The 25,753-nt window shown below is 39.9% G+C and overlaps 1 protein-coding gene across 6 annotated transcripts in view; it reads right to left on the reverse strand.

Annotated features, from left to right (window-relative positions):
* PTPN12 (protein tyrosine phosphatase non-receptor type 12) overlaps positions 1-25,753 on the reverse strand; it is a 53,357-nt gene that overhangs the window by 9,409 nt on the left and 18,195 nt on the right. For 3 of the 6 annotated variants that reach the window (XM_035128675.2, XM_060279522.1, XM_035128674.2), the window contains 13 exons: positions 25,017-25,066; positions 22,791-22,899; positions 20,143-20,219; positions 17,667-17,762; positions 16,348-16,386; positions 15,838-15,909; positions 14,437-14,496; positions 12,546-12,688; positions 10,074-10,140; positions 9,687-9,764; positions 9,465-9,563; positions 4,142-4,227; positions 909-1,876 (listed from right to left, as the gene is read on the reverse strand). In XM_035128675.2, coding sequence (XP_034984566.2) covers positions 909-1,876; positions 4,142-4,227; positions 9,465-9,563; positions 9,687-9,764; positions 10,074-10,140; positions 12,546-12,688; positions 14,437-14,496; positions 15,838-15,909; positions 16,348-16,386; positions 17,667-17,690 — 1,636 coding nt within the window. In that variant the 5' untranslated portion in view covers positions 17,691-17,762; positions 20,143-20,219; positions 22,791-22,899; positions 25,017-25,066. The remainder of the gene's footprint in view (positions 1-908; positions 1,877-4,141; positions 4,228-9,464; positions 9,564-9,686; positions 9,765-10,073; positions 10,141-12,545; positions 12,689-14,436; positions 14,497-15,837; positions 15,910-16,347; positions 16,387-17,666; positions 17,763-20,142; positions 20,220-22,790; positions 22,900-25,016; positions 25,067-25,753) is intronic. The other 3 variants (XM_035128671.2, XM_035128672.2, XM_060279521.1) reach the window with 2 other exon arrangements.

Below are 25,753 nucleotides of genomic sequence, written 5' to 3' on the forward strand. Positions count from 1 at the left end.
TTTCAGGAAAGGGAGTTAGGAGGACCCCTAAAAGCCTCCACCCTCCCATTCTTTTAGCACAGTAAATTGAGGCTTCTCAAGAGTTCAGAAAAAGGTGTGCTTTTCCCTCTTCCCCCTCCTGAAACATCTTCCTGCTTTGCAAGCCCTAAACAAGTCTATTAAACGTCTGTGGTAACGGGTGCCTGGAAAAAGAACACTGCAACCTTTGGTTACTGTTTCCTGCCAATACCTCTAATAACTATTTTAAACGGATCAATGCCAATAAAGTTTGGCTAACACAGCTGCCCAAAGTTAAGTTAGTGGTTTAGACTCGGGGGATTTACAATGTACTCATAAGTCTATTGTGTTTTTTAAAATAATTAAAAAAATCAGCCCTACAAGGATCCAGTGTTTGTTACCCATGCAGGAGAGCTGGTTGCTTAAAGCTAACAGAATTGGAAGCTGTGACTAATAGACACTGCCCCCTCCCCAACTAAAGAGCCTCTGAATGACAGCAGCTGTTCCCTACTAACAAGGCTGATGTTTCCAAGGCCAACCAGTCCTACTCCACTTCATGTTGGCTCTTGTTTATGAAATAAGTTGGATCCAAAGGTTGCAGAAGGATCTTTTTTAGCCCCCAGCAATTCCAGCTGCAACCCCAACACCTACTCTGGAAAGTTGGGGAAACACTGCTGAACAGTGTGGTCTGTGATGGACTCACTGAAAAGCACATGGCTTCAGTATGTGCAAGTGAAAATGTGCTTGTGCAAGGCACCTCAGTCCAATTTTGCACTCCCACACCACAGCTGATGTTGTTCAGGAAGGGATGGAGGAAATCGTTGCATGAGGAACCTTTCCCTTTCACAAGCTTAGGATCCAACTCTATGAATTTAGTATTTCTAATACAGATAGCATCTGGTATAGCTTACCTTTATCGGCTATGATTGAGGCATCCTGTCTTGCAATGGACATGGGCAACACTTTTCTAGCAGAAACATTTTCTGTGCCAGCAGCCACAGAAACTGTGGCACTTGCAGTTGAAACATTAGACATGCTTTGTGTCATAGACACATCAGAGTTTCTTTCATCTGTATCAGAATCATCAGAATGCAGAGGATTTGTAAAACAAAGGGGTACTCTAACTGGAAGCATGCCACTGTGATAATGATCTGCTGATTCACTGGAAGGAGCATCCATTTGAGATGGTGAGTTCGATACTACAGATAGATTTTTAATCCCATGACATAAAACAGCTGGAGATGTGTCCTCTGGTGTTGATGTTGGCTGTACATTTTTTATCCCTTGTAACGACCACATAGCATGTCCCTTCTCTTTGAGAGGCAAACAGTCTGGTCTTTGCAGAGGATCAGAACCTACCAGACACTGATGGCCTTCAGGTGAGGATGTTATAGCTTTATTCAGTGGCTGCATATTGCATTCTATACAAGAGTTTTGGAAGGTATCTGTAGGAGCATCTCCTGACCCTTGTTCCTGTAGTTTAGATGTCTTATCCACTGCACAAGATGAGCCAGTTTTAATTTTGATTGCATGTCCCCTATTCAAGAGGGTGCTCCCATCAAAGCTCCTTGGCCCCTCTTGAAGGGGTACCTTTTTAATTTCAAAACTCAAGTTGCGCTCAAGCTTTTTCTCTACACATTCAGAGACTTCATTCTTCCCTGGATGCTCTTCTGACTTATTGTAGTTTTCATTGAGGTCTGTTGGATGCTCTGAAGAAACTATGTGCAGAACAGGCTTTGGATGGTATCTATCATTGTCCTGCCAAACAGTTGTTACTGTTGGATAAGCTGAAGGAGGTGATGGTGTTAAAATGGGTGGTACTGGATGAGGCTCTGGAGGCTGCAGAATTTCTTCTTTTACATCTCCTTCTACAAGGCAGCTAAACAGAATAATTGTGTAAGTACTCCATAATTAAGGATTATGTACATTTATTATGTAAGCTACTTATTCAGAATATGAACTTTAAAAACCCTTTCTCAGAATTACGTTCACAATAAAAAAATAGGCACATTTTATCCAGAATAGTTAGAATGTCAAAATCCACAAAAATGCAATAAATAGGAACCAAATGCTATAGTTTTGCAATAATCCCAGGAAACAGAACTTTCTTCAAACACCCTTAACTTTTACATCCAATATTTGAATAAAAGTCAACCCAGAAACACATTAAGTATCAAGAAAGCATTTAACACATGAAGAAAAGATGGCACCATGCTGTTACTCCCTATGGGCAACCACCAGAACCTACTATTTATTGCTTAAAATCTATAATAAAGCATGCGATTATGAGCAGTCTGCAGGAAAGCCATGCCCCCTTGTGGCAAAATTTGAAATGCATGTGTTGGAGGGCCAGGGGATACAAGCAGTCTGTGGGGAAGCCCATACCTGAAATAATGTATAGGGAGGACTATCCTTGGATTAACTGCCTGATTCGTGCAACCTTGTTTTGATTAGACTGCTGAAGTCTGAATTAGGCCACAGTTATATAATTTTCCAGTTTATTGCATGTAGATATAAAATACATTGTTTGTCAGAGGTCCATAACCCTGACATTCACCCAGGTATATAGAATGTAGCAAACCAACCTACAATATATTTCCACATTGTCTCTCCTGTTGCTACTCTAGACGTTAGCAGATACACACAATACAGTGGTACCTCGCAAGACGAAATTAATTCGTTCCAAGAGTCGTTTCGTGTTGCGATAATTTCATCTTGTGAAGTGCGGTTTCCCATAGGAATGCACTGAAATTTAATCAATGCGTTCCTATTGAGGGGGGGGAGTGCAAAAAAAGGCGCCGACTCACCCGCCATGGCATCTCCGGAAGTTTTTAAGGCTCTGGGGAGGGGGAAGCAGGAGGAGGGCCAGGGAGCCAGGGAGAGGCTCCCTCCCTCCTTCCCCAGCAGCCGGACCCTCGCGCCCAACCAGACAGACAGCCTGTTCACGCGCAGGCAGGCAGGCTTAAGGTGAGTGAGGGGGGATCCGGCTGCTGTGGAAGCCGGGCGATGGCGGGCGGCAAAAGCGCGAGGCGGTCGGGCTCCAGGCAATGGCGGCAGCGGAAGCCCTGCTTCACCTTGCGAAATTTTCTATGGCACGGCCATAGAAAACTTCGTCTTCCGAGTCTACAAAAAAATCGCAAAACGTTGTAGTCTTGCGATTTTTTCGTGCCGCGAGGCGTTCGTCTAGCAAGGTACCACTGTACTATGATTTATGGACTTGCATGCCTTAAGATTCAGAAAGTACCGTATTTTTCCATGTATAAGACTAGGTTTTTTTCCTTTAAAATAATGTCAAAAATTAGGGGGCGTCTTATACATGGGGGCATCTTATAGATGGGAAAATATGTTATGTGGGTTTAGGTGGGTTTATTTTACAGAGAATCCAGATATATATTTTTTAAGCACAGCTTTCTCTACAAGCATCAAATGACTACACTTGCTTCAAGGATGAATGAAAGGACAAGAATGTCGAATATGAAATAGGATGAAGATGTTTGTAAGTGCTTAAAATGGAACATATGACAGGCACAGAGATAGTAAACAATCATTACAGAAGCACACTTCAATGAAAAGGCACGTGGCTGACATAATAAAACTCTTTCTTTAGTGAGATGTGATGAGCAGTAGTGTCTGCTGATGGACAAAGTGAGTCTCATCAGCCAGGGTGCTTTTCCTTCATTGAATTAGGAAAATAAGACTATAATGCAAAATGTTAACTTGCAACTGAGTAAACTGAATCTGTTGGGAGGATGTGGCCTGGGAATGTTTCCCCCTAACCTAAGAGAAGTTGCCAAGAAACAGAATGCATCTGACAGACTACCAGACCGGAGTCTGATGACAGTATTATCAAACGAATATTACATAAATACAGCACCCTATGAAATGTTCCCAAGGTGAAAGTGAAACCATGTGCCTCTCCAGATATGTTGTTAGACCACAACTCCCCCTAGTCCTAGCCAGTACTGCCAATGGTCAAGAATGATGGGAGTTGTAGTACAGCTACATCTGGAGGTTCTCCATTCCTGCCTTACACCAATAAGCTGACTAAATTTGTTCTTGTGCATATGCTCATCTAACCAGATACTAATGGAAATAAAATGGGTCCATAATAAACAATTTCCTATGAGTAATTCTCCAGGAGTACCTGCGAGTTCGAGGTGGCTTTGGTGGAGGTGAATCCTGTTTCTCAAGGTCTCCAGAACTGGCGGTATTTTCTGTGCCAACTTCATCCTGTCAAGAAAATTAAATCCTGAAAAGTTTTATTCAAAGGTTAAGAGAAACATCCACACAAAAACCAAAACATACACCAGCTTGGGATTGAGTTACTGTGCATATTGTGTTAAATGCGAGCACAAAGGAATACTCTATGAATGAATAGTATACTTTCATATGACTCCAATTTAATAGGGAGTTTTTCTAGTTTGACGATATAAAGGAATCAAAATTATAACCTACAACACATTTGTTCTTCATATTCTCATCTGAATACGTTTAATAATACCAAAAACAAGGGACCCAAAAGGAATCAGTAAAAAGCAGGTCCTGGGTGTCAGGTTAGGGAGGTGGCAACACACTGGGAGGGAGAGGGGGAAAGCAAGGGACTTTTGCCCCTTAAGGGAAAATTTGTAGATCCATCAATAGCAGAAAAACCGCCAATGCTCCATAGCACAGAGCCCTCTAAAATCAAATTAAAGGCCTTCAAGTCGCCATGCCATGCATTCTGCCTCCCAACAGTAAGTGCTATGTATAATGCAACATGAAAGACTAGAAAAGACCAGGCATAATGCGCTTTGCAGACAGAGCAGCACAGTGGGAAATAAAAAGCAAAACAAAAACAAAAAACCACTGCATTTCTGTATCTTGCTGCTAGGCTCTTCCAAGTCCAGCTCACACCAAGCGCCAACTAAGAAAACTGGGGAAGACATAGGCCAAAGCTGCAATTTTCCACTGGTCACAAGCTTCTTAGCAATATGACAGCATTCCTGGAGATACCACTGCAAATAAGAGGGTGACTGAGGAAATCAATCAAGCAATGGCTGGAGGAGCATCACTTGCAGGCTCTGTGGTCCATAAGCTGAGAATCACTGGCTAGACCCTACTGCAGCCAACATGGACCAAACAATCCACATGACAATACAAAGTACACAGTTTTATAAAACTCTCATAATATTTATCCATATTCTTTGTTAGTAACCCAACAAAATTTAGTTGAAACTGTAAATAATAACAGGTGTGTTTATTTTCTTTATTATTAATTACTGGATCACTGTATTACAGCATATTGTACCTTGTGGAAATTCCTAATAACAGATTTGAATGTTATGAGTACAACTTTAAAATATTTTAATGACTGTTTAGTCATTTACAGCCCAGTGAAAAGGCCAGCTACTGCTGAAGGATCTTTACATAATATATTTATTAGCGAAGTAGTGGCAGACTATATAAGACTTCTGGGGAAATGTCTGAACAAGGCAAAGAGAGAAGACAGGGCCAGGACGTTTTTAAAAAAATCAACAGCAGGTAGATAGAGAGGTGTTAACTCAAAATATTCTGCAATATATAAGCCAGGCATAAAATATTTTCAAGGCAGCAAACAGAGTTGATGAGAAAGATACAAGGGAATTGAGAGCAAATCAGTTTGTGATGAACGAGGAGGGTGAAAAGAAGAACAGAGCCAAGGGCAGAATACTAGAGATCTATGAAAATAGACCCAGGAGCTTATATCATTAAATAAGATTAAAAGCAGTATCTGCTGAAATAGTCAAAGGTACCGTATAAACCCATCTAATTCAACATATTGCCTTAGCATCCAACCCCTTGTTGCCATTACAGAACATTAACAGAATTGCACTTAAGAAGGCTGAAGTGCTTTTGTTTAACTGCTCAAGGACGAAGATTTACTCATGCTCCCTGCACCATCAGCTACATTCTCCTTTGCATTAAAGTATCATTGAGCAGCCTAATCCATTTCATGTCATGTCCTCAATTAATGTACCAAATGTTATGGCTACTGAACATGTGGATTAAGACATTAGCTTCTGGCAATCAAAAAAACCAAAGCAAAACCCAAGAAGGTATAATGCATGTTGTGAAGATGAGCTCATCTACGGTGGGGAAGAACAGATGGTGATCTTACAAGAGAAAACCTTTGCCTCTTTATATCAGATTTTCTTCAGCCAACTTATTGCCTATTTTCCTAGGCAAATGTTATTCTATTTTATTTCAGCACCTACATTTAAAAAAGAATTTGCTTTGATGCAAAAGATATTGTGTAGCCCACAAGAGCTTGGTCCAGTAATTTTCAAAAGCTGATTATATGCTTATGAACCAGAATGTGGCTTATAAAAAAAAATGGTCCATTGGCACTGCTGGGAGAAGCCAATCTCTATGCTAAAATAGCTGGGCTTTAATTAAAACAGAGGAAAAAATAACACAACACACACATAGCCATTGTGGAACTCGGAAAGGAATTAAAAGTTCTTTTCTGCTAACAAAGAAGCCACTAGATTCGGCACAGCAGCAGCACTCAATCTCCTACATACATTAAAGGTAAAGGTAAAGGGCCCCCTGACCATCAGGTCCAGTCATGTCCGACTCTGGGGTTGCAGCACTCATCTCGCTCTATAGGCCGAGGGAGCCAGCGTTTGTCCGCAGACAGCATGACAAAGCTGCTTCTGGCAAACCAGAGTAGCACACGGAAACGCCGTTTACCTTCCCACCGGAGCGGTCCCTATTACTTGCACTTTGATGTGCTTTCGAACTGCTAGGTAGGCAGGAGCTGGGACCGAGCAATGGGAGCTCACCCCTTTGCAGGGATTCGAACCGCCGACCTTCTGATCAGCAAGCCCTAGACTCTGTGGTTTAACCCACAGTGCCACAAAATCTCCTACATACATTAAGTTTGCCTTAAAGACCCAGGAAATTGGTTATCATGTTAAAGAGTTTCTCTTGAAATATAAAGTATGAAATAAATGATCCCAACAGCAGGGACACAAATGGCGATCTAAGTTGTCAAAAATTCACAAGAGAAAATGGACAACTTGGTGAACCCTTGCTTAAAATATTTAACAAGCTCTCTTAAAATGTGAGGTTTTAATAACGTTGTTCTATTTCTGTTCTAAATGGGGCAATAAGCATTAGAGCCAATGTGGAACAAACTTCTTTAAAAATGCTTATTTTGGTTAATGGAAGAGAAGCTCCTCCAGACAATTACTGAAATTTTACTTTATACTTCCTCCATAGGTGTAAATTAGGTTTCTGCCTACTAGACTGATGCCCTGTTAGGAAAACAATTGTGTATCAAGACCCCAACCATCATCAAATGTTTTCATTTCATCAAATAATAAGGATGTTATGTTGTTTTAAAAGTCAAATGATAATAAAAAATGCTATTGTGGTCACCATCAGTTCCTCCCTTCCCTGTGTTCTCAGTGAACTGGAAAGAGAGGCAGGGAAGGGAGCCATTCCCCCCCCCATCTTCTCTGACTTTGCAGCAAAAGACGGAGAAGCACAAAAGACTCCTACTGCTGTCACTACTTAGTTAAAAATAAAAATGACCCTTTCCCCTAGTCCTCATGCAGAAGATGGCTATCAGCAAGTCTCTCTTGCCACTTTTTCCTTCCCCAGTGCCTTTCAGCACAGCAGGAAAAGCCCTGCCAGTCCAACACCCTCACAGGGCCTAACCAGAAGCCTATGATAAGCCTACAAGCAGGATATGTGCACAAAAGCAGATCCTATTACATGGTTGCTGCAGACCCCGCATCCTGAGACAACCCTCTCCCCACATTCTCTGCAATTCCTGGCAAACTTGGATGAAGGTGCCTGGACATGGCAAGCTAGTAAAGGTAAGATGTAAGGTTCCAGAACTGAACTGCATCTGCTACAGGCATCCCCAAACTTCGGCCCTCCAGATGTTTTTGACTTCAATTCCCATCTTCCCCAACCACTGGTCCTGTTAGCTAGGGATCATGGGAGTTGTAGGCCAAAACATCTGGAGGGCCGCACTTTGGGGATGCCTGATCTACTGGCTTGCCTCAGCGTGCCGACTGATGACTAACACCCAAGAAGATTCTTTCTCCCAAGCATTTTATGTTTACCTCCCAGACTAAGAGTCAGAGAAGTCTGCAGGAGATCTTTGTGGTAACTATAAGCAAAGTAGTTTCAGAGGGAAGATTAAGGCTTTGTCTGTGTGTGATTACTTTGTCTGGATCAGACAGTCAAACAAAAGTATTGTGCAACATCCTTTTCAACTGTTATTGTCTAGAAATAAAATATAGTCAAGAAATTTGAGGAAACACTGGTAGAGCATGTTAGACAAAAATGTGCTCCTAAACTATACTTAGGCCAGGCCACTTCAACCCTATGTGGACTACTAGAACTTGTTGGGGGGGGGAGTGAGTTATCAGCTGAAAATTAAAGGGGCGGGGCAGTTTTCAGCTGAAAACAATAATCCTTACGTAACTTGAGTATTCAGCTTTATTTTCATCAACTCAACACTATGATACAAACCAAAGGCACAGCCCTAATGAGTTTTTTTTCCATTTTAACTGAAAACGCATCATCAAGGCCCGTTTCTAATAATGCATTGAATAATTGAGCAGTTTGCTCCAAAACAAACCTACTAAGTATCATTAGGTTGGATAGTTTAACCTCTTTGAGTATTATCTATTGGAAGTCATGCCGATATCAAAAACAATTTGTCAGATAAGTCCCTTGTGTCATATCACACTAATGGTCATGGGCCAAAATGCAATGAGACATGCTCTCAACACTGCAAATGCACCAGAACTTTCTGCCTCCCCTTCTCAATGCTGCTCCTCGCAGCATTCAGAAAAGCTTCTGCAGAAACATCAGGAACCCCCTAGAGTGAGATTCCTCAAGACACGAGGGAATACAGCCAGAAATTTAAAATATCCACTTTTACACCTTACCCCTTGGTGCAAGTGTGGAAGCACTTTCTGATCACATACCAATGGAATGAGGTGGGGAAGAGAAAAGAGACTGCATCCTGGCTATGCAACCATTGCTGAAACAATAATAACCACAGTAAAGTTTCCAGAAGAAAAAGAAGACAATGACTTTGGTTTCGTTTCAAAAGAGTTCAATAGAATAAAGCTTGTTGCAGTAAATTGACCCCATTTAGAAAGAGCCCAACTGGCAGCAAACTCATACAAACAAGCATGGATTTTAATACTGTCTTTATTTGAATGTAATGCACACCTTTTGAGGCCAAATAACATCGCAAAAAGTAGGGTGTGGATGTGATGGCGCATTTACATTTGCCAGCAAATACTTTTTTGGTTTCAAGGTTTTGAAAACTGAGGTGAGCATTAGGTTGATGGTGCATTACATTCGAGTAAATACGGTATCTTATTACCACAAACAAAACACTAAGATGAACATGGGTAATTTAACTCTAGGTGAAGGCTACTATTTCAAATTACATGAAATATGACAAAAACACCTACCAGCCCATCTGCAATTTTCCAATTTGCACAACTTTCATATTTTTGAAGTTGCTTTTCAAACAACTGTGCTATGGCTCGATGAACAAGTTCATACTGTTCCTGGGTGCATGATAAAAACCAAGATTAGCATACAAATATATAAGCATTGTTTCAAAGACACTATTTCACAAAGTGGTCATGTCACAGCCATATACTGAACTTCTGAACTGAAAGCAGTATTACCTTAGTCTGTACTGCAGAATGTCTTTGTGTCCTCATTTCTTGTATTAAATTAAACACATTGAACTCCTCTGGTATTTTCTGAAATACAAAGGAGTAGAAGGTCCACTGATGTACTTTGGTTCAAATACTACCTAGAAGTCACAAAATGCTTCAGTATTTAGTATTTCTATTGTAATCATTAACTAATTAGAAGGAACACAAGAAAAAGGGGAAAAACTTCATTGCTACTACGGGAAAAGGTACTATCTAACTTAAAACTCATTTTCAAATTATGTTCAATTTTGCACACTGAGGAGAACTCCATTACTCCCCTATAAAACTCTACTCTAATGACTGGCATAAGATGACCTAGTTTTGCAGCATTAGATTGCTATAAATCCTCCTTACCCCAGCTTTCAACAAATTCCATGTATAATCTATGGCACAGATGGCTCCTGTTCTTCCACACCCAGCACTATAGTGGAAAAAGATGAACACCATAAGAGAAAAGGAGGCTTAAAACTTTGCATTTCTGTTCATACCTACCAAACACTTAACAGTAAGTACCCTTGAAAAGCTATTTTACAGTTAACATTTGAACAATTCTGAATTATTACCAACTGGATTTTTGTTATAATAAGTAGTGGTTTGTGTTTTCATATCAAAAGCACAAATCTACAAGTTGCTTCAAGGTTTTATCTACTCAACATACCAATCTACACACAAAAATATGTCCCTCTTCAACAAACACACTGCCAATACATATAAAATGGGACTGTACTGTAAACACCAACATGATAACCATATACAATTGTTTTTAAAAAAGGTAAAGGACCCCTGACAGTCAAGTCCAGTCGCGAACAACTCTGGGGTTGCAACGCTCATCTCGCTTTACTGGCCGAGGGAGCCGATGTTTGTCCACAGACAGTTTTTCCGGGTCATGTGGCCAGCATGACTAAGCTGCTTCTGGCAAACCAGAGCAGCACACAGAAACGCTGTTTATCTTCCCGCCGGAGCGGTACCTATTTATATACTTGCACTTTCAAACTGCTAGGTTGGCAGGAGCTGGGAATGAGCAACAGGAGCTCACCCCATCGCGGGGATTCGAACTGCCAACCTTCCAATCAGCAAGCCCTAGGCTCAGTGGTTTAGACCACAGCACCACCCGCATCTCTTTACAATTGAGGGTAAGCCATATAGGCATTTTCTACATACCGTACCTCAAAATGAATCAGTTCATTTATTTATCAGCTGCTGATTATTTACATTTTATTTCAACTACAGTCAAGCACAAAGGTTGGCTGAAAATATCTGTTAGGCCTATTTTCAAGATAAAGGCCTGGTTTACATATTACAATAAATCATAGTTAAAATTCAACTGTTATTTAATGTGGACCACACAGCATGCTAGTGCATGTACCTGAAAAGTTATTGCTCTGCTCTCCTGGGAACCAAGTCAGAGAATGGTATGTCATAACATCCGAATATATATTTTCACACATTCCATGAATCGCAACCAAGGTTTGCTCTTGGCTTAGGACTTCAATCAATCAATCAAATCAATAGATCTTTATTGTTTATAGCCAATGGCCATCACAATACAATATAAGCACAAACCACACAACTACAGAACGAAAGACATCCTTTTGGATAGGGCAAGTGCCAAACCCTAGGGATGCTGACCAGAATGTATGTTGTTTTTTTAATTCTGAACATTGTAGATTTGTCTCGGTCTGACATAGGACTTATGATTTATTAAGGGAAACAAATAATGTACCATGGTTCAGATATCATGACAAGTATGGCTCTGGCTTGTTTACTAGTGGCACGGCAGGAGTGGAATGAGAATCTTTGAGCAGTATGTATGAGCACACTCTTGTACACATTTAACCACAGTTCGTTTTTAACTATGGTTTAATGCAACATGTGAACTGGGCTGTGTCTCAAATGTTTTCAAATACAGTCCTCACAGAAGTCTGTATTTGACAAATATAAATCTGTTCCAAGCCTTATTGCATTACTGTAGTCCCCTTTCCTCTGTCAAGGACTCTAGGCAATGTGTTTTTGAGAGAGCATTTCTAGTTTTAAGAAATTCCTATCATACTCACAGAATAATTAACGGGTGTTGAAGACATGACAGTTAAAATGTAAGGGATGCTTTGAACTAAACACACTCTATGGTACAATGTACCCCCCCCCAAAAAAAAAAATTACAGAGACATCAAGATGGATATCACACACGGTGGCAACTTTTTGACTTTAATATCTATCTGATCATATCCCAGGATCCATGGGAGGGATAGCAACAGTTTTGAATGAATATGTTACACTCACTTCTACAAATGTCTAAAAACAGGAGCACATTTACCCCACAATGAAGATGCACTGGTAACATGCTTCCTATATATGCATACTTTCCTTCCAAAATAATGGGCTGGTTTGGTTACCTCTCCCCCCCCCCACTCAATATTTATTTATGTATGCTATTTATATACCACCCACTAACGTAGGTTCCAAAATAAAATTACATGAAAACTTGTTACTGCTGCAACAATGTTAACATGATTCAGTAATACAGTGCATCCTGATATGTACATATCCTATAATACTACAGCAGTATAGCAATGAAAATATCAAAAAGATGCACTAGCCACAGATTTTACAAATGTTTATGCATCCATGTTAATATGATTCTGCTGCTTTATCCTCAAGACTAGGTTTAGTACCCTCAAACTATCTTGAGCTCACCACTTGATTGCAATGCACTATTAAACTTGCACACACAAAAGCAACACTTGAAAGCCATCCATTTCAAAGTTAAAAAATAATACTTTTTAGGATCCCCCATTTAAATTCCTGCATGAAAATTTTAATTTGTACCTGCAGTGTATGCAAATAGGAACATCTTCATGCTCCTGGTATTCCCTCATTAAGCTGATCATGTCCAGAATAGAGTCAAAAGATGATGGAACGTCATGGTCAGGCCAATTCACATAATGAAATTGATAAACCCTACGTGTTTCCTAGAAGAAAAAAGGTTGTGTTATATATAGGTTGGCTTGAAAAAACTGTCCATTTTGGGAGCCACTCAGAGAAAAGCGAATAAAAATGTTGTAAAATACCACCATTAAGAAATATTTTTGAAGAAACAATGAAGTAAATAAATAAGCGCAGGAGCTGCTTCACACAAATGGCTCACCATATAGAGTTCATGAGGCTACATTTCATGTGGTAAGCGCACCACTGCCAGCATCTACCCAGAACAGACCAGCAAGTTTATAATTATTTTCCTACATAATGAATATAATTTTAATAAATTAATACAAACCCAAAGACTACATATGGTGTCTCTGAAATAGCACAAGCTGCAAAATTTGCTTCACTTAAAACTTGACACACACACACTGGGTCAAAGCCCACGTCCTTCAAATATTAAGCAAGCTTCTGTTTGTTGAGCCTTTACAAATACACTCAAGCGCATTCATGGCACCCTAGGTTCTTATGCAGGGCTACTGACAACAACATACAAACAGGTTCTGCCAGGGGTAGAATTTAGAACCAAGCAGTGAATTCAGCTTCCCAGGAATCACAGCTTTAAATTTACAAGGCCTAAAAACATTTCTACAAACTACAGTATTTTTCGCTCCATAGGACGCACCTGACAATAGCACGCACCTAGTTTTTAGAGGAGAAAAACAAGAAAAAAATTGCTTTCTTGAATTGTCCTAGGCATAGCAGCCAACTCCTAGAGGCCTAGGTGCCTTTGCCCCCCCCCATTAAATATTTGAGAAAGCTTCTTTTGCAAGGGGAAAAACTCCATTTTTTAAAGGATCAGCTCAAAGTTGCTGAGTTTCCTTGCAACGGGAAAAAAATCCTGTTTTTATGGGATTCAACTCACAGTTCTGCAGCTTCTCTAGGAAAGGAAAGGGACCCATTTCTACAGTTTCTAGACAGATAATCTAATCAGCCAGTCACATGTCTCCCTCTGCAGACAACAACTGAGGCCTAGGCAAGGGGCCAGGAAGAGAGCTAGCTTCCTTCTCTCCCTCCCCGATCTCTTGCAATCAGCTGCTGAGTGGGTTCCTTTCAACAGCTCTCTTTCCTTCTTGTTAGCCTTTAGCTCTTTCTAAAAAAAAAAACATGATCTGCCTTTAGCCCCTGGGCAATTCAGCTCCAGGGACCATGCATTTGCTCCATAAGATGCACAGACATTTCCTCTTACTTTTTAGGAGGAAAAATACGGTATTCAAGATGAAGCAACAAAACCACCATGAAGCTCAGCCCAGATTCCAATGCGCACAACACTCAAATTGATTAAAGCTGAAGAAAAATGAAGCCACTCAAGTGCCTCATAATGCATCAAGAAGCATTTAAACCACACAAATTAGTAACTGAAGGAGTATCATCCCAAAGTCAAGATTTGAGTTGAGCTGCCGCTGCTCCAAATGACTAAAAACTCCTTTTGTTCCTTTTGGATGCCAAGTTATTATTAATTTTAGTATTATTTATTAAATTTGTATACTGCCCTATACCTGCATGTCTCAGGGCGGTTATAACATAAAATCACAATATAAAAACACAAAATACAAAAAGTTTTCAGGACGATTGACAGTTGGAGGCATTATCCTGCCAGTTATCACATGTCACAAGGCCATTTCTGCACCACATTAACATGTTGTCAAAGGGGGCAAAGTGATTTGGTACACAGAAGACATCAGACTAACAATACTATGTTCAAACCAGCTGCAATATAGAGCTTTTATCTACTTACATTCTGAAAGGCCAATAGCAGAGTTCTAATATAGTAGTCTGTTCTGACTTGCTCAGCTTCCTAAATGAAAAGGGAGTATTTGTGAATAGATGGAAATGTCACAAAATTTTAGTTTAGTACCGATAGTAGTACTTTACTCACTCAAATCTAATTTAGTCCTAACAGCAGTATTGTATCCACTTAGGTTAATCTCTAAAAATAGCAGAATTCAGAATCACACCATTCATAGCAGCACATGAATGAATTTTGATTTGCTTCACTTGTTTTAAATAAAACAATAACTGGAATTTAGGTTCTGTGCCAATTAACCATAACTAAAACTGTAAAATATTTGGCAAAGTCATATCTACACTGACACTAAGCCAGAGTGGTCCACAATTGTGGGCTACAGTTCCTTTAAATAATGGGCTAGTGGTAAACCAGGTCAGCATTATACCCACAAAACCAATGTATAGTTTGCCTTGTTTCAAAATGTTTCACATGCCAAGGGGAGAGCCACTAAGCAACCCCTTCAAATTATTTCATATAGAAGAATATCAATTTGGCACCATTGAGGCTTATGGACCAACATTTCCTCAGAATTAGAGCAATTCAATATACAGTGGGTACCTCGGTTTACAAACACAATTGGTTCCGGAAGTCTGTACTTAACCTGAAGCACACTTAACCTGAAGCGAACTTTCCCACTGAAAGTAATGGAAAGTGGATTAATCTGTTCCAGACGGGTCCGCGGAGTACTCAACCTGAAGCGTACTTAACCTGAGGTATGAGTGTAATTGGTTCTGGAAGTCCGTATTTAACCTGAAGCGTACTTAACCTGAAGCGAACTTTCCCATTGAAAGTAATGGAAAGTGGATTAATCCGCTCCAGACAGGTCCATGGAGTACTTAAACTGAAAATACTTCAACCGAGGTATGACTGTACTATAATTACAGTAAGCCCACAATTTACGCAGGGGTCACATTCCGGGAATCGCACCTCAAGCCAAAATCACGTAAAGTCAAAAACCACTGGGTTCAGTGATGGGCAAGATTGCCAAAGTCCTTTTTCCTGGAACTTGCACGCTTACTACAGATAATACAGTGGTACCTCTGCTTATGAACTTAATTCATTCCGGAGGTCCGTTCTTAACCTGAAACCATTCTTAACCTGAGGTACCACTTTAGCTAATGAGGCCTCCCGCTGCTGCCGGCGCGCGATTTCTGTTCTCATTCTGAGGTAAAGTTCTTAACCCCAGGTACTACTTCCAGGTGAACGGAGTCTGTACACAAAGTGTTTGTAGCCCAAGGTGTTTGCAACCTGAGGTACCACTGTATGTACATTTCTTCAAGATGGAATTAGAACTTTTTAATTTTTTTAAAGTATCAATTAGTACTGCACTATCATTAACAAAATACTTACACAAGAAATATGAAATGGTCCAAAAGAAACACCTTCTTCCCCATACAGAGGCCAGTAACGTTCACATTTTTTCTGTTACCAAAGAAAATATAGTTACCAAAAATATAATTTAAAAATAAGCACACACATTTATGAATATTCACAGATAGTTGGATTTAAACGGGCAAGATCATCCTTGCTAATACACCCAAGACCTTCATTTCCCTCTTTTTTATGTGTTTCCTTTTAGGATTTGGAAGGTCCATAGGAAAAACTGCTATTTGCTCTGTTCATGCACCCACACTGTGCAATTCCATTCTAAAACCATTTGTTTCTTTACACTTTCCTACACTAAGCTTAACAGAGTGGGGCAAGAAAATGTGCTAGTTTTCATTAAGTAGCAAATGCTCAAGATTTACATAGGAATTCCTCAAGTAAAATGAGTAACCTTTACAGAGATTTGCTTAACTGCATAATCACCGTAACATATTTAGCAAAGGCCATAAACAAGCCAGTGCTATTAATACATACCCTTCCCATTTCAAACTCTCGACAAGCCATCACAATAATCTATTTAAAAAAAGAAAGAAATGTGACTGTAAAATGTTTCCAAGAATCTGTGCTTTAAAAACCTTTCCATGTGCATATTCATATACTGACTACAATTATTCTGACTACAACTGAAGGAGTAAACTGTCCAAGGACTTAGCAGCAGGCCAAACACTATATTATCCATGTGCCTGAGTTTAACAAAAAAGTGGATAAACTTTTGGGGGGTCAAGGATAACATTTGCCCTTGTGCCAATCCTCTGGGGAATATCAATGTTATATACTACCCAATCAATCAATCAATTATGGATTTCATCATCATGGTGTTATGATAGTTGTGTCAACATTTCTGCATTTCTGCTTGCCATGTTCTCCTGACCACACAGAGCTAATTCTGGGGAGGGAAGGGGGAGAAGGAGGGAGAAGCCCTGTTGCACTACAGGGACTCACAACAATTTAGTTGAAGCTGTCCCCAAATTCATGCCCCATCCTTCTTCCAAAAAGGGCTTAGGGCAGCAAAGAAACAAGTGATAAAACAATAAAAATCTTTAAAAACATTTTAAATTTAAAACCTGCATAAATAGGCTTGGATCCAAAGGAAACCATTGTTAACAAAACATGTATTGTGAAAATCACATGATTTCCAATGTGACAACTTGCTAACAGCACAATCTCCTATTTGAGGATGGGGCTTTTTGTTGAGCTGTTTATATGGATATCAATACAAGAGGCTTGCTGAAGTGAAGCACAAGTGCTCCACCATTTAGTGAAGTCAGTCCTTGCTTCTTAATCCCTTCTCCCATTGTGAATTTAACAGCTACATGATATTACAGTTCATGTTCCTCCTCTTCTGCCCAGACACTGTAGCTCAGGGATGTGGAGTGTATGGCCCTCCAGATGTGCTTAGATTACAACTCCCAGAACCTCTTACTACTGGTGATCCACGCTGGCTGGAGGGCTGACGAAGGTTGGAAGGGTCATACATTCCCCGTCCCCGAGTTAGCCAAATGCATGCTGGCACAACAGACAGACTTTGACTGTACCCATTCAGCACATCACCAAGCAAACTCTTAGTGGCACAAAGACCCCTCTCCTCCAAGTAGGGGGGATATCACTGATCTCATGTCACAACTTGGAACACAGCACATCAGAAGAAAAACTACTCCTCTTTCCACCTCTAAGCTAAGCTTAGAGGATGAAACATAAAACAAACTCTGGTTCCAAACTGCTCAGAACGAGAAATAGGGGCCGAAGTTTGCTCACATCACAGAATGAAATAAATATTGGGTTAGTATACTTACTGCAACATTGTACTCCCATATCATCCTCCAGAAGTCTATTACTGTGTTTGCTAGTGGTCCTTGGGTGGCAACATATGCTTTTGGCCCATGTACTCCCTAAAATTTCAACATATAACAGAATGCAAAAACAGTTAAAGGCATGCCATGAAACAGTTCTTTGGCACAAAATCTTCCAAGGATGGTTCAACTATGGGTATATTGAAAAGGTTTAGCATTTTCAAAACTGATCTATTCAAAATGTCAACATGCTAATCTCTTCAAAAACATGAATGGAAAAACTGATAACAAGATAAACCCTATAGGATGTATACCAATTTTACTCTACATTAGATAAGTAAGCAGCAAATTCCAATACAAGAGTTCGCTGCTAATGCCCAAGTAACTGAATAACCAATAATAATATATATCTTCCAATGAATCTGGGTTACAAAATATTTGTGAAGTTTCCCCTTAGCTGCTCACTCAACATTCATCTACCTACAGTAACTGGGCCAAACATTCCATTGTTCTTTTTCAAATGCTCTACTATTTTTCTCCCCTTTGAGTATTTTGCTCAAAGTTAAATGTCAGTTCAGGTGGTTGATAGGGAGAAGGGGAAAGAAATGCCCCATCCAAGGGCATTAAATACGGTACTCCACATCATAAGTCATTTCATAGTGATGCAGTAAGGAGATCCTGAATTCTCCTTATGGGAGTGGGAGTGCAGGGATGTTAAAAATGCAGTACTGTACTGATTTTTATTCACACCTCCAGGAAATCTTTTCTAGTCAAAAAATAACGCATGAGTATCATGCATTTGTAAGACCAAGAACAGAAATTAGCATCAGGTAATTATAGACCTCAATAATTGTACCCTTGCGTACATTAAACTTTAAATTGGAAACACAATCAAAAATTTGTTTTATTTAAATGTATTTATTTGGAATCCTTATCCTAGTTGCAGAAAGTCTACAGGAGTGTTGAGTGTAGCACTATCTAGCTCAGTCGGTAGAGCATGAGGCCCTTAATCTCAAGGTTGTGAGTTCAAGCCCCACGTTGGGCAAAAGATTCCTGCATTGCTGGCGGTTGGACCAGATGACCCTCATGATCTCTTCCAACTCTACAATTCTATGATTCTATGAAGGCATTCACACAAAAAAGGACCACACTACCCTTAATAAACGTCACATAGAATGCATAACTGAGAGAAACAATGGATTAAACCCAAATTAGTGTGTGCCAAAGAGTTAACTGATTAGCACTCTTTTTGTGAACTGCTGTGCAGGCAGGAAGGCAGAAGGAAGACTTTGCACAACATTGTATTTGGAGCCTCATCATAGTATACAAAGGGATTATGCAACTCCACATCTGAATATAGGATTATGGAATTCCCCATGGCAAAGCAAGCCAGAAAGAGGAACTATATGCACTCCACCCATCAAGGCTTGCTTTGTACAAGGGGCTTCATGATTTAAAGTAGCCATACTTGAAAACTACAAGCACTTTGCAACACAGAACTCCATGCATCCCAGCCTTAGTGGCTTGCTCTACAATGGGTAGTGTCCAGATTCATGCAAATGGGATTTAAATGATGCACAGCTATGGAATTCAGAGAAAGAATGAATGAATGATCTTGTGTAAATGGATGCACAATGTTTGTTCAAACCGAAGAGCATATTTTGACCTAAGCCACTGTATCAGGGTCTTGCAGATAGATGGAACCCAGAAACTTTGAATTGTGATTCTGGTACCGTCAGCCACTGCAAAGGATTCCTCCACTGCTTTTACTAACTTGAATACAAGTTGAGGTAAAGCATGAGTCAATCTTATAAGATCTCTTCATGTCTCAGTGGGTACCTGGTTCAACAACCTGCTCTAGCAACTAATCAGTAACATAATGAGGTGTAGCCAGTGCTATTTTTCTAGAAAAAGAGGTGCTAGAACTCACCGCAAACACCTCCCTTGTTCTCTTATAATGGCACTGGTGCCCAACTGAGAGGTGCCAGAATTGGAAAAAAATTCTGGGTGTAGCAGACAGTTCATAAAATATGACAATGAGACGCAGTGTCAGTAACTAGCATGGTCTGACAAACAACGAAGTCCCAGGGACGAACCACAGCTGACGTGAGCCAAGACCTGGGCCAAGAGTCTCATGCTCTACCAACTGAGCTGTCCCAGCTATGGTACATTCTATCGATCAAACCATTGTTATTTTATATTACTGTAATAAGAGATGTTATATTTGTCAGTGCTGTAAATTATCCATGTGATATTCACTGCTTAATTGTGTACTAGTTTAGGAGGTCAGCCTTCCTCCTTTTTTCATTCTTTCTTCCACTTTTTCTTTTTTCCTACTTTTTCTTTTTGCAATCAAATTACACAGAGCTACAACATATAATCACATATAATACTTTGGCATCAGTTTGGTTTTCTGTAAAGAAACATGTGTTAAGATTTTAAAAGTTTGATTATGTAATAAATCTATGTTAATACATACCTTAATAAAATTTGCATTGATGTAGTCTGAATCTTGAGGGGGAGTTTTTAAAGTCAGTTTAACTCTGCTGTGGTCAACTAAAACATAACAATTTTAGAAAGAATTATTTTCCATGTTAACAGGTATTCTCCAGCAAAAATAATAACAAGTTATTACCCAAGAATTCTTCCACTGTATCTAGCCACTACTTTAATCTACCCTAAGAGAATTCCTCACTCATTTTCAGGACTGCTTGCTCTTCACATTTCTATTTATTTCACTGCAGAACTCTGCAGGACATAATTCCATATATTTTCCTTAGGGAGCATTTCCTTTACTAATGAAGTTACTTATGAACCACTGGATATGAAATTCTGGGTCTGCTGATAGTTCCAAGTTCTATGATGAGGTAGCAACTATTTTGCCAGTACTGGACTGTTTCAAAGCAGTTTTCTTTCACTTCTAGGTATCTAGGGATTAAATTTAAGCAGTTTCCAGGCCACCTTATTCTCTGAACGCCCAGTGAAAATGTTCCAAAACAGATGTTAACATTAGAAGCTAAATAAGTTCATGAAAATGGAAATGTGGAATAGTATAGACATTAACTCAAAATATATTCCCCAGCCAGGGACTCTTGAGCAACTTAAATGTAACACACAAGGACAATGTATTTGAGGCTGGCTAAAGAAGGCACCTACAGCAAAGGATGTACAACTTCAGATGGTAAACATTAATTTATATACTTGTAAAAATATTTTAAGATGTGCAATTACCATAATGTATTAAGTGCTCATATGTTCCTCTATAGAAAGGATAGCACATTTAGTTTTTCCAGCAACACTTTATAAATGATTGCTTGCTTGCTGCTCAATGTTAAAGTTACATGTTGAAGGCAATCCAAAATCACATTATCAACTTCACAGAATAGACTAACTAATTCTTAGGGGGGAAATCCAATTTCATTTGCAAGGTTGTTCTATATTTTGAAGACTCAGGGTTGTCTTGTAAGTCTTTAGTAATACTTGTTTCAAGGTGTTGCAGGTTATTTGAATTGGAGTCTTTTCCTACTGTTCCTGTTTTACTTGTATAGATATAAGCAGGTTGCAGAAGACAACACTTCCTTAAAGACTCGTTGTCAAAGTGATAGATATTCCAGTTATGGCCTGATGACAACCAAGACCTTGATAAAAGCATTTGCCAATAAACCTCTCTTTGCCAAACACACAAAAACATGTAGCACCACTGACACAGAGGCCTCATTTGCACATAGTACTAAGCCAAAGCATGGCTAAGCATGAATGAACAGGCATGCTGCTGCACAGTTAGAAAATCACAGCTGCTTCACTCCTCTTCCCTTGCTGCTACATTGCCATGAAGACCTGGGCTCATGATTTGTCTCTAAACCACGATCTGCAAGCAAGGTTTGTTCTGCTTACTACAGTGGTACCTCTACTTACGAATTTAATGCGTTCCGAACGCACATTCGTAAGTCGAAAAAAATTGTAAGTTGAATCCCATAGGAATGCATTGGGAGAAAAAATTCGTAAGTAGAAGCAACCCTATCTAAAAATTTGTAAGTAGAAAAAATCCTATCTAAACCGCATCCAAGATGGTGGACAGAGCTCCATTCGTAAGCAGAAACATTCGTAAGTAGAGTTATTCGTAAGTAGAGGTACCACTGTACTTGTAGTGAGTTTGGGAAAGACAACGCTAATTCAAATCATGGCTTAACCTCTAGTAGAACAGCAGCAGCAGGAGCCAAGTAAAGCAGCTAATATTTTCTGTATACCAGCACACTTGCTCGTTCATGCAGAGCCATGGTTTAGTGCAAACCAGACCAGATAGGAAGATCTGGCAACAAAAGCTACATTTGGAAATAAAGGTTACACCACTCTACATTGTTTATCCAGTAATTATATTTTGGGCATTTTTCTGTCACCAGCTAGCTTTGGTGCTGCGCAGATTTCTGTTACCAGTTTTCACTTCTGGGCAAGCTAAACTTGGGAATCAGAAGTCCACACAGAACTGAAGAGGATCCAAAAGTTCAGACTTCCTCAGCAAAAAAAATCAAGGTCTATGGCCAAAATTTGATAAGGAAAAGATTGTCCAATATTTTAAAAATGGCCAACCTTTTCTGCAACAACGAATGAACTAAAAACATATTGGTGGACCGTATTTTCAGTGTTTATATGAATTCATCATTTTATAATGTCAGACTAATATGGATTGAAGTCTCCAAATTCTCAATTTTTTATGAGAGTTTCAAACAACAATGTTCTCCGAGCTTCATATGTATTATGACAAAATCAGTCTGTCTTTATTCCAGGTTCTGCCTGTTTTCCAATAAGATTCAGACTAACGGATTCTTTCCAGAAAAAAAGCATTCGGAATAATTGGGTATATTTTGTGAGTCAGAATAGCTTTTTCTGCATTAGTTGGAAGGTTAAAGTCATTAACAGATTTTTAGCCTTGGAAAAGCTTTTAAATGGTTTTTAAATAGATACTGGGAGGCTGACACACATACAAAGAAACATTCACTTAGGCAGATGAAGCAACTTAAAAAATAATTACTATCTAATTTACCTATTCAAGAGATCTTAAATGTTAACAGGCAAGATATCTTAATAAATGTTATTAACATGTCTCTCAAAGGGAAAAGTCAGGCTTACATGGCAGTATGTCCTTGTATCTGTTCTTTTTCACATTTTCTTCTTTTTCTCCAGTGACTGTTGGGTAGATCTTCTCTGTTCTATACTTCGTTGATAGCCTCCTCAGTCTCTGTAATTAAAATGTTCTGGTTTAAGTTACTTTTTCAGCTGCTCCTTTTTACTTTTTCAGAAAAGTACTCTCTGAACAACTCTGAACGCGGGTGGCGCTGTGGGTTAAACCACTGAGCCTAGGGCTTGCTGATCAGAAGGTCGGCGGTTCAAATCCCTGCAACGGGGTGAGCTCCTGTTGCTCGGTCCCAACTCCTGCCAACCTAGCAGACTTCCTCAGCAAAAAAAATCAAGGTCTATGGCCAAAATTTGATAAGGAAAAGATTGTCCAATATTTTAAAAATGGCCAACCTTTTCTGCAACAACGAATGAACTAAAAACATATTGGTGGACCGTATTTTCAGTGTTTATATGAATTCATCATTTTATAATGTCAGACTAATATGGATTGAAGTCTCCAAATTCTCAATGTTTTATGAGAGTTTCAAACAACAATGTTCTCCGAGCTTCATATGTATTATGACAAACCTAGCAGTTCGAAAGCACGTCAAAGTGCAAGTAGATAAATAGATACCGCTACAGCGGGAAGGTAAACGGCGTTTCCGTGTGCTGCTCTGGTTCGCCAGAAGCGGCTTTTTCATGCTGGCCACATGACCTGGAAGCTGTATGCCGGCTCCCTCGGCAAATAATGCGAGATGAGTGCTGCAACCCCAGAGTATAGTTTCAGCTACAGTTACTGTAACAGCTACAGGATGCTGGCCAGTGCCAGCTGTGAGACAGGCTCAGGATCCAGCAGATCCCAGGCTGGCTTGTCACTCCCGCCCTCAGGGGGGCATTTCAGGACATTCCAGCAGGCTCCAAGGGCGGGGGCATCAGTCAGGGGCCTCCCACCTGCCTGCACAATGGGGGAGGTGGGGGGAGGTTGGTGGCAGTAAGAACAAGTGAGTGGAGAGCCGCCTCTGCTCAACCCAAACCCCACACGACCTGGCTTGAGACTTAGATTGCAGACTTAATTACCTTAATCACCATATAATTAGGCTTCAGTTTCAGTGTATCTGAAGAAGTGTGCATGCACACGAAACCTCATACCAATGACAAACTATATGACCTTTGGGGTCACTTTCAACTCAATGATTCTATCAAGGATGGAAATCGAAGTTGATCTGTAGATCAAGTCTGAAGGTCACCACAAGCTTGTACAAATTTATTTCCCCATATTTTTCCAGACTGACCAGATCTTTACAATGTGCTGGAAGCAATCAGAGGCATAGTTAGAGCTGTCTCAGCAATGAACTTCTAGAAGAATCCCTCTTTGGGAACAGAGGGAGTGGTTGTACAGGACATTCTAGTACCTGTAGTGTAGTGTGACATACATTGGCTACATTCAGATGCATTGTTAAACCATGCCTCTTTCCTCCTCCATAATGAGCTCTGCTTCAGATTAACCACAGCGTGCTGCATTGTCCAAACCCTAAACAATGTTTAATCTTAACTATGGTTCATGAAAACAAGCCATCTTAACAAATGATAACTTGAAGTTGGCCTGTCTCCACTAACAATTTAAGGTTAACTACTTTCAACATAGCAAGCTGTGGCTAATTTATAATGAACTCTCAGATCATGAAAGTTTCTAACCTCCTCCTTGTAGCCATGCTGGAGAAGGAGTGTGTGATCCTTGGAAAAGACTGGGCTTGTCCTTAAGATGCTAAACTAGGGTTGCATCTGAAACAACTGAGAGAGGAATGCAACATGCTCTCAATAATTTATAATCCCTAGACTTCCAGCTGTTATTCTCTATGCACAGAGATGCCAACAGAAAAACTGTCAGTGGCACTGAGATACCAGGGACAGCTTGGAGTGCAGGGTGGGAGCAAGGACCATGCTACAAGTTTGTACAAGGTCCAGAGGCATTGTGCTTAGACACTGACTGCGGGAATGGTCTGGAAGCTAAGAGCAGTGAAGCACTTATGCTGGGAAATAATGATAGATCTTCCATGCAGATAATACTGCAAAGCACAGCCAACTTAGGATATCAGTGCCCCTAAGAGAGCAGCATGCCATGAAAGTAATCCATCAGCTCCTGGTGTCTTATTTTTCACTCCATCAGCACCTAATCAGATCAACAGACAATCTACAGTGCCACATGATGCTTACTTATCAAATTATTGCTCTGAGTACCTTTTATTCCAGATAATGCTTCTTTGGCAATCTTTCCCCATCTGTTGGATCTGAACACAATAAGCAATAATTGCTATATGAACATTTGTTTATATTTATATTATTATTATTATTCTTTTCTCTAATATGAACACTGCTGCAGGTTTACTGGGTGCTAAATATAACTATGATCTTTAGGTAGCCGTGTTGGTCTGGTATAGTCGAAACAAAATAAAAAAATTCCTTCCAGTAGGAAGGAATTTTTTTATGATCTCCAAGTTTGCTTTAAATTCTCTCTAGTTCTCCCTACATTCAGGTGATTAAAATCACAAATTTTAACACCATGATTGTACAAAGATTTCCCCATTTTAAAGTTTTGAAAGTCGAGGCAGATGACTTCCACTGGCCCTCTCATACCTGAAATCTTATTGCCCTAGTAGTTTGTAAGGTCACACCCATTATGTGTCTGCTTCAAACCTTATTTTGTTAACGTGCATTCCCAAGAAAAAGCTTTTAACTGAGTTTAGAAATTAAGAACCAAGGCAGCATTCCCTTTTCTAATCCCCATCCTTGTGAACAAATATAAATGTAAGTCAAAAGTTGCTTTCTTGCCCTGTAAGTCCAACAATGGGGAACCTTTGGCCCACAGGCATAATTTGGCCTGACAGAAGTCCCAATTTGGTCCACAATCTTTCTTCCTCAACTCACACCCACTTGCCCTAAATCTTGTATCTTCTCCTTGTGGCCAGTGTTAGAAA

The sequence above is a fragment of the Zootoca vivipara genome, chromosome 10, assembly GCF_963506605.1.
Source record: "Zootoca vivipara chromosome 10, rZooViv1.1, whole genome shotgun sequence".
NCBI lineage: Eukaryota > Metazoa > Chordata > Lepidosauria > Squamata > Lacertidae > Zootoca > Zootoca vivipara.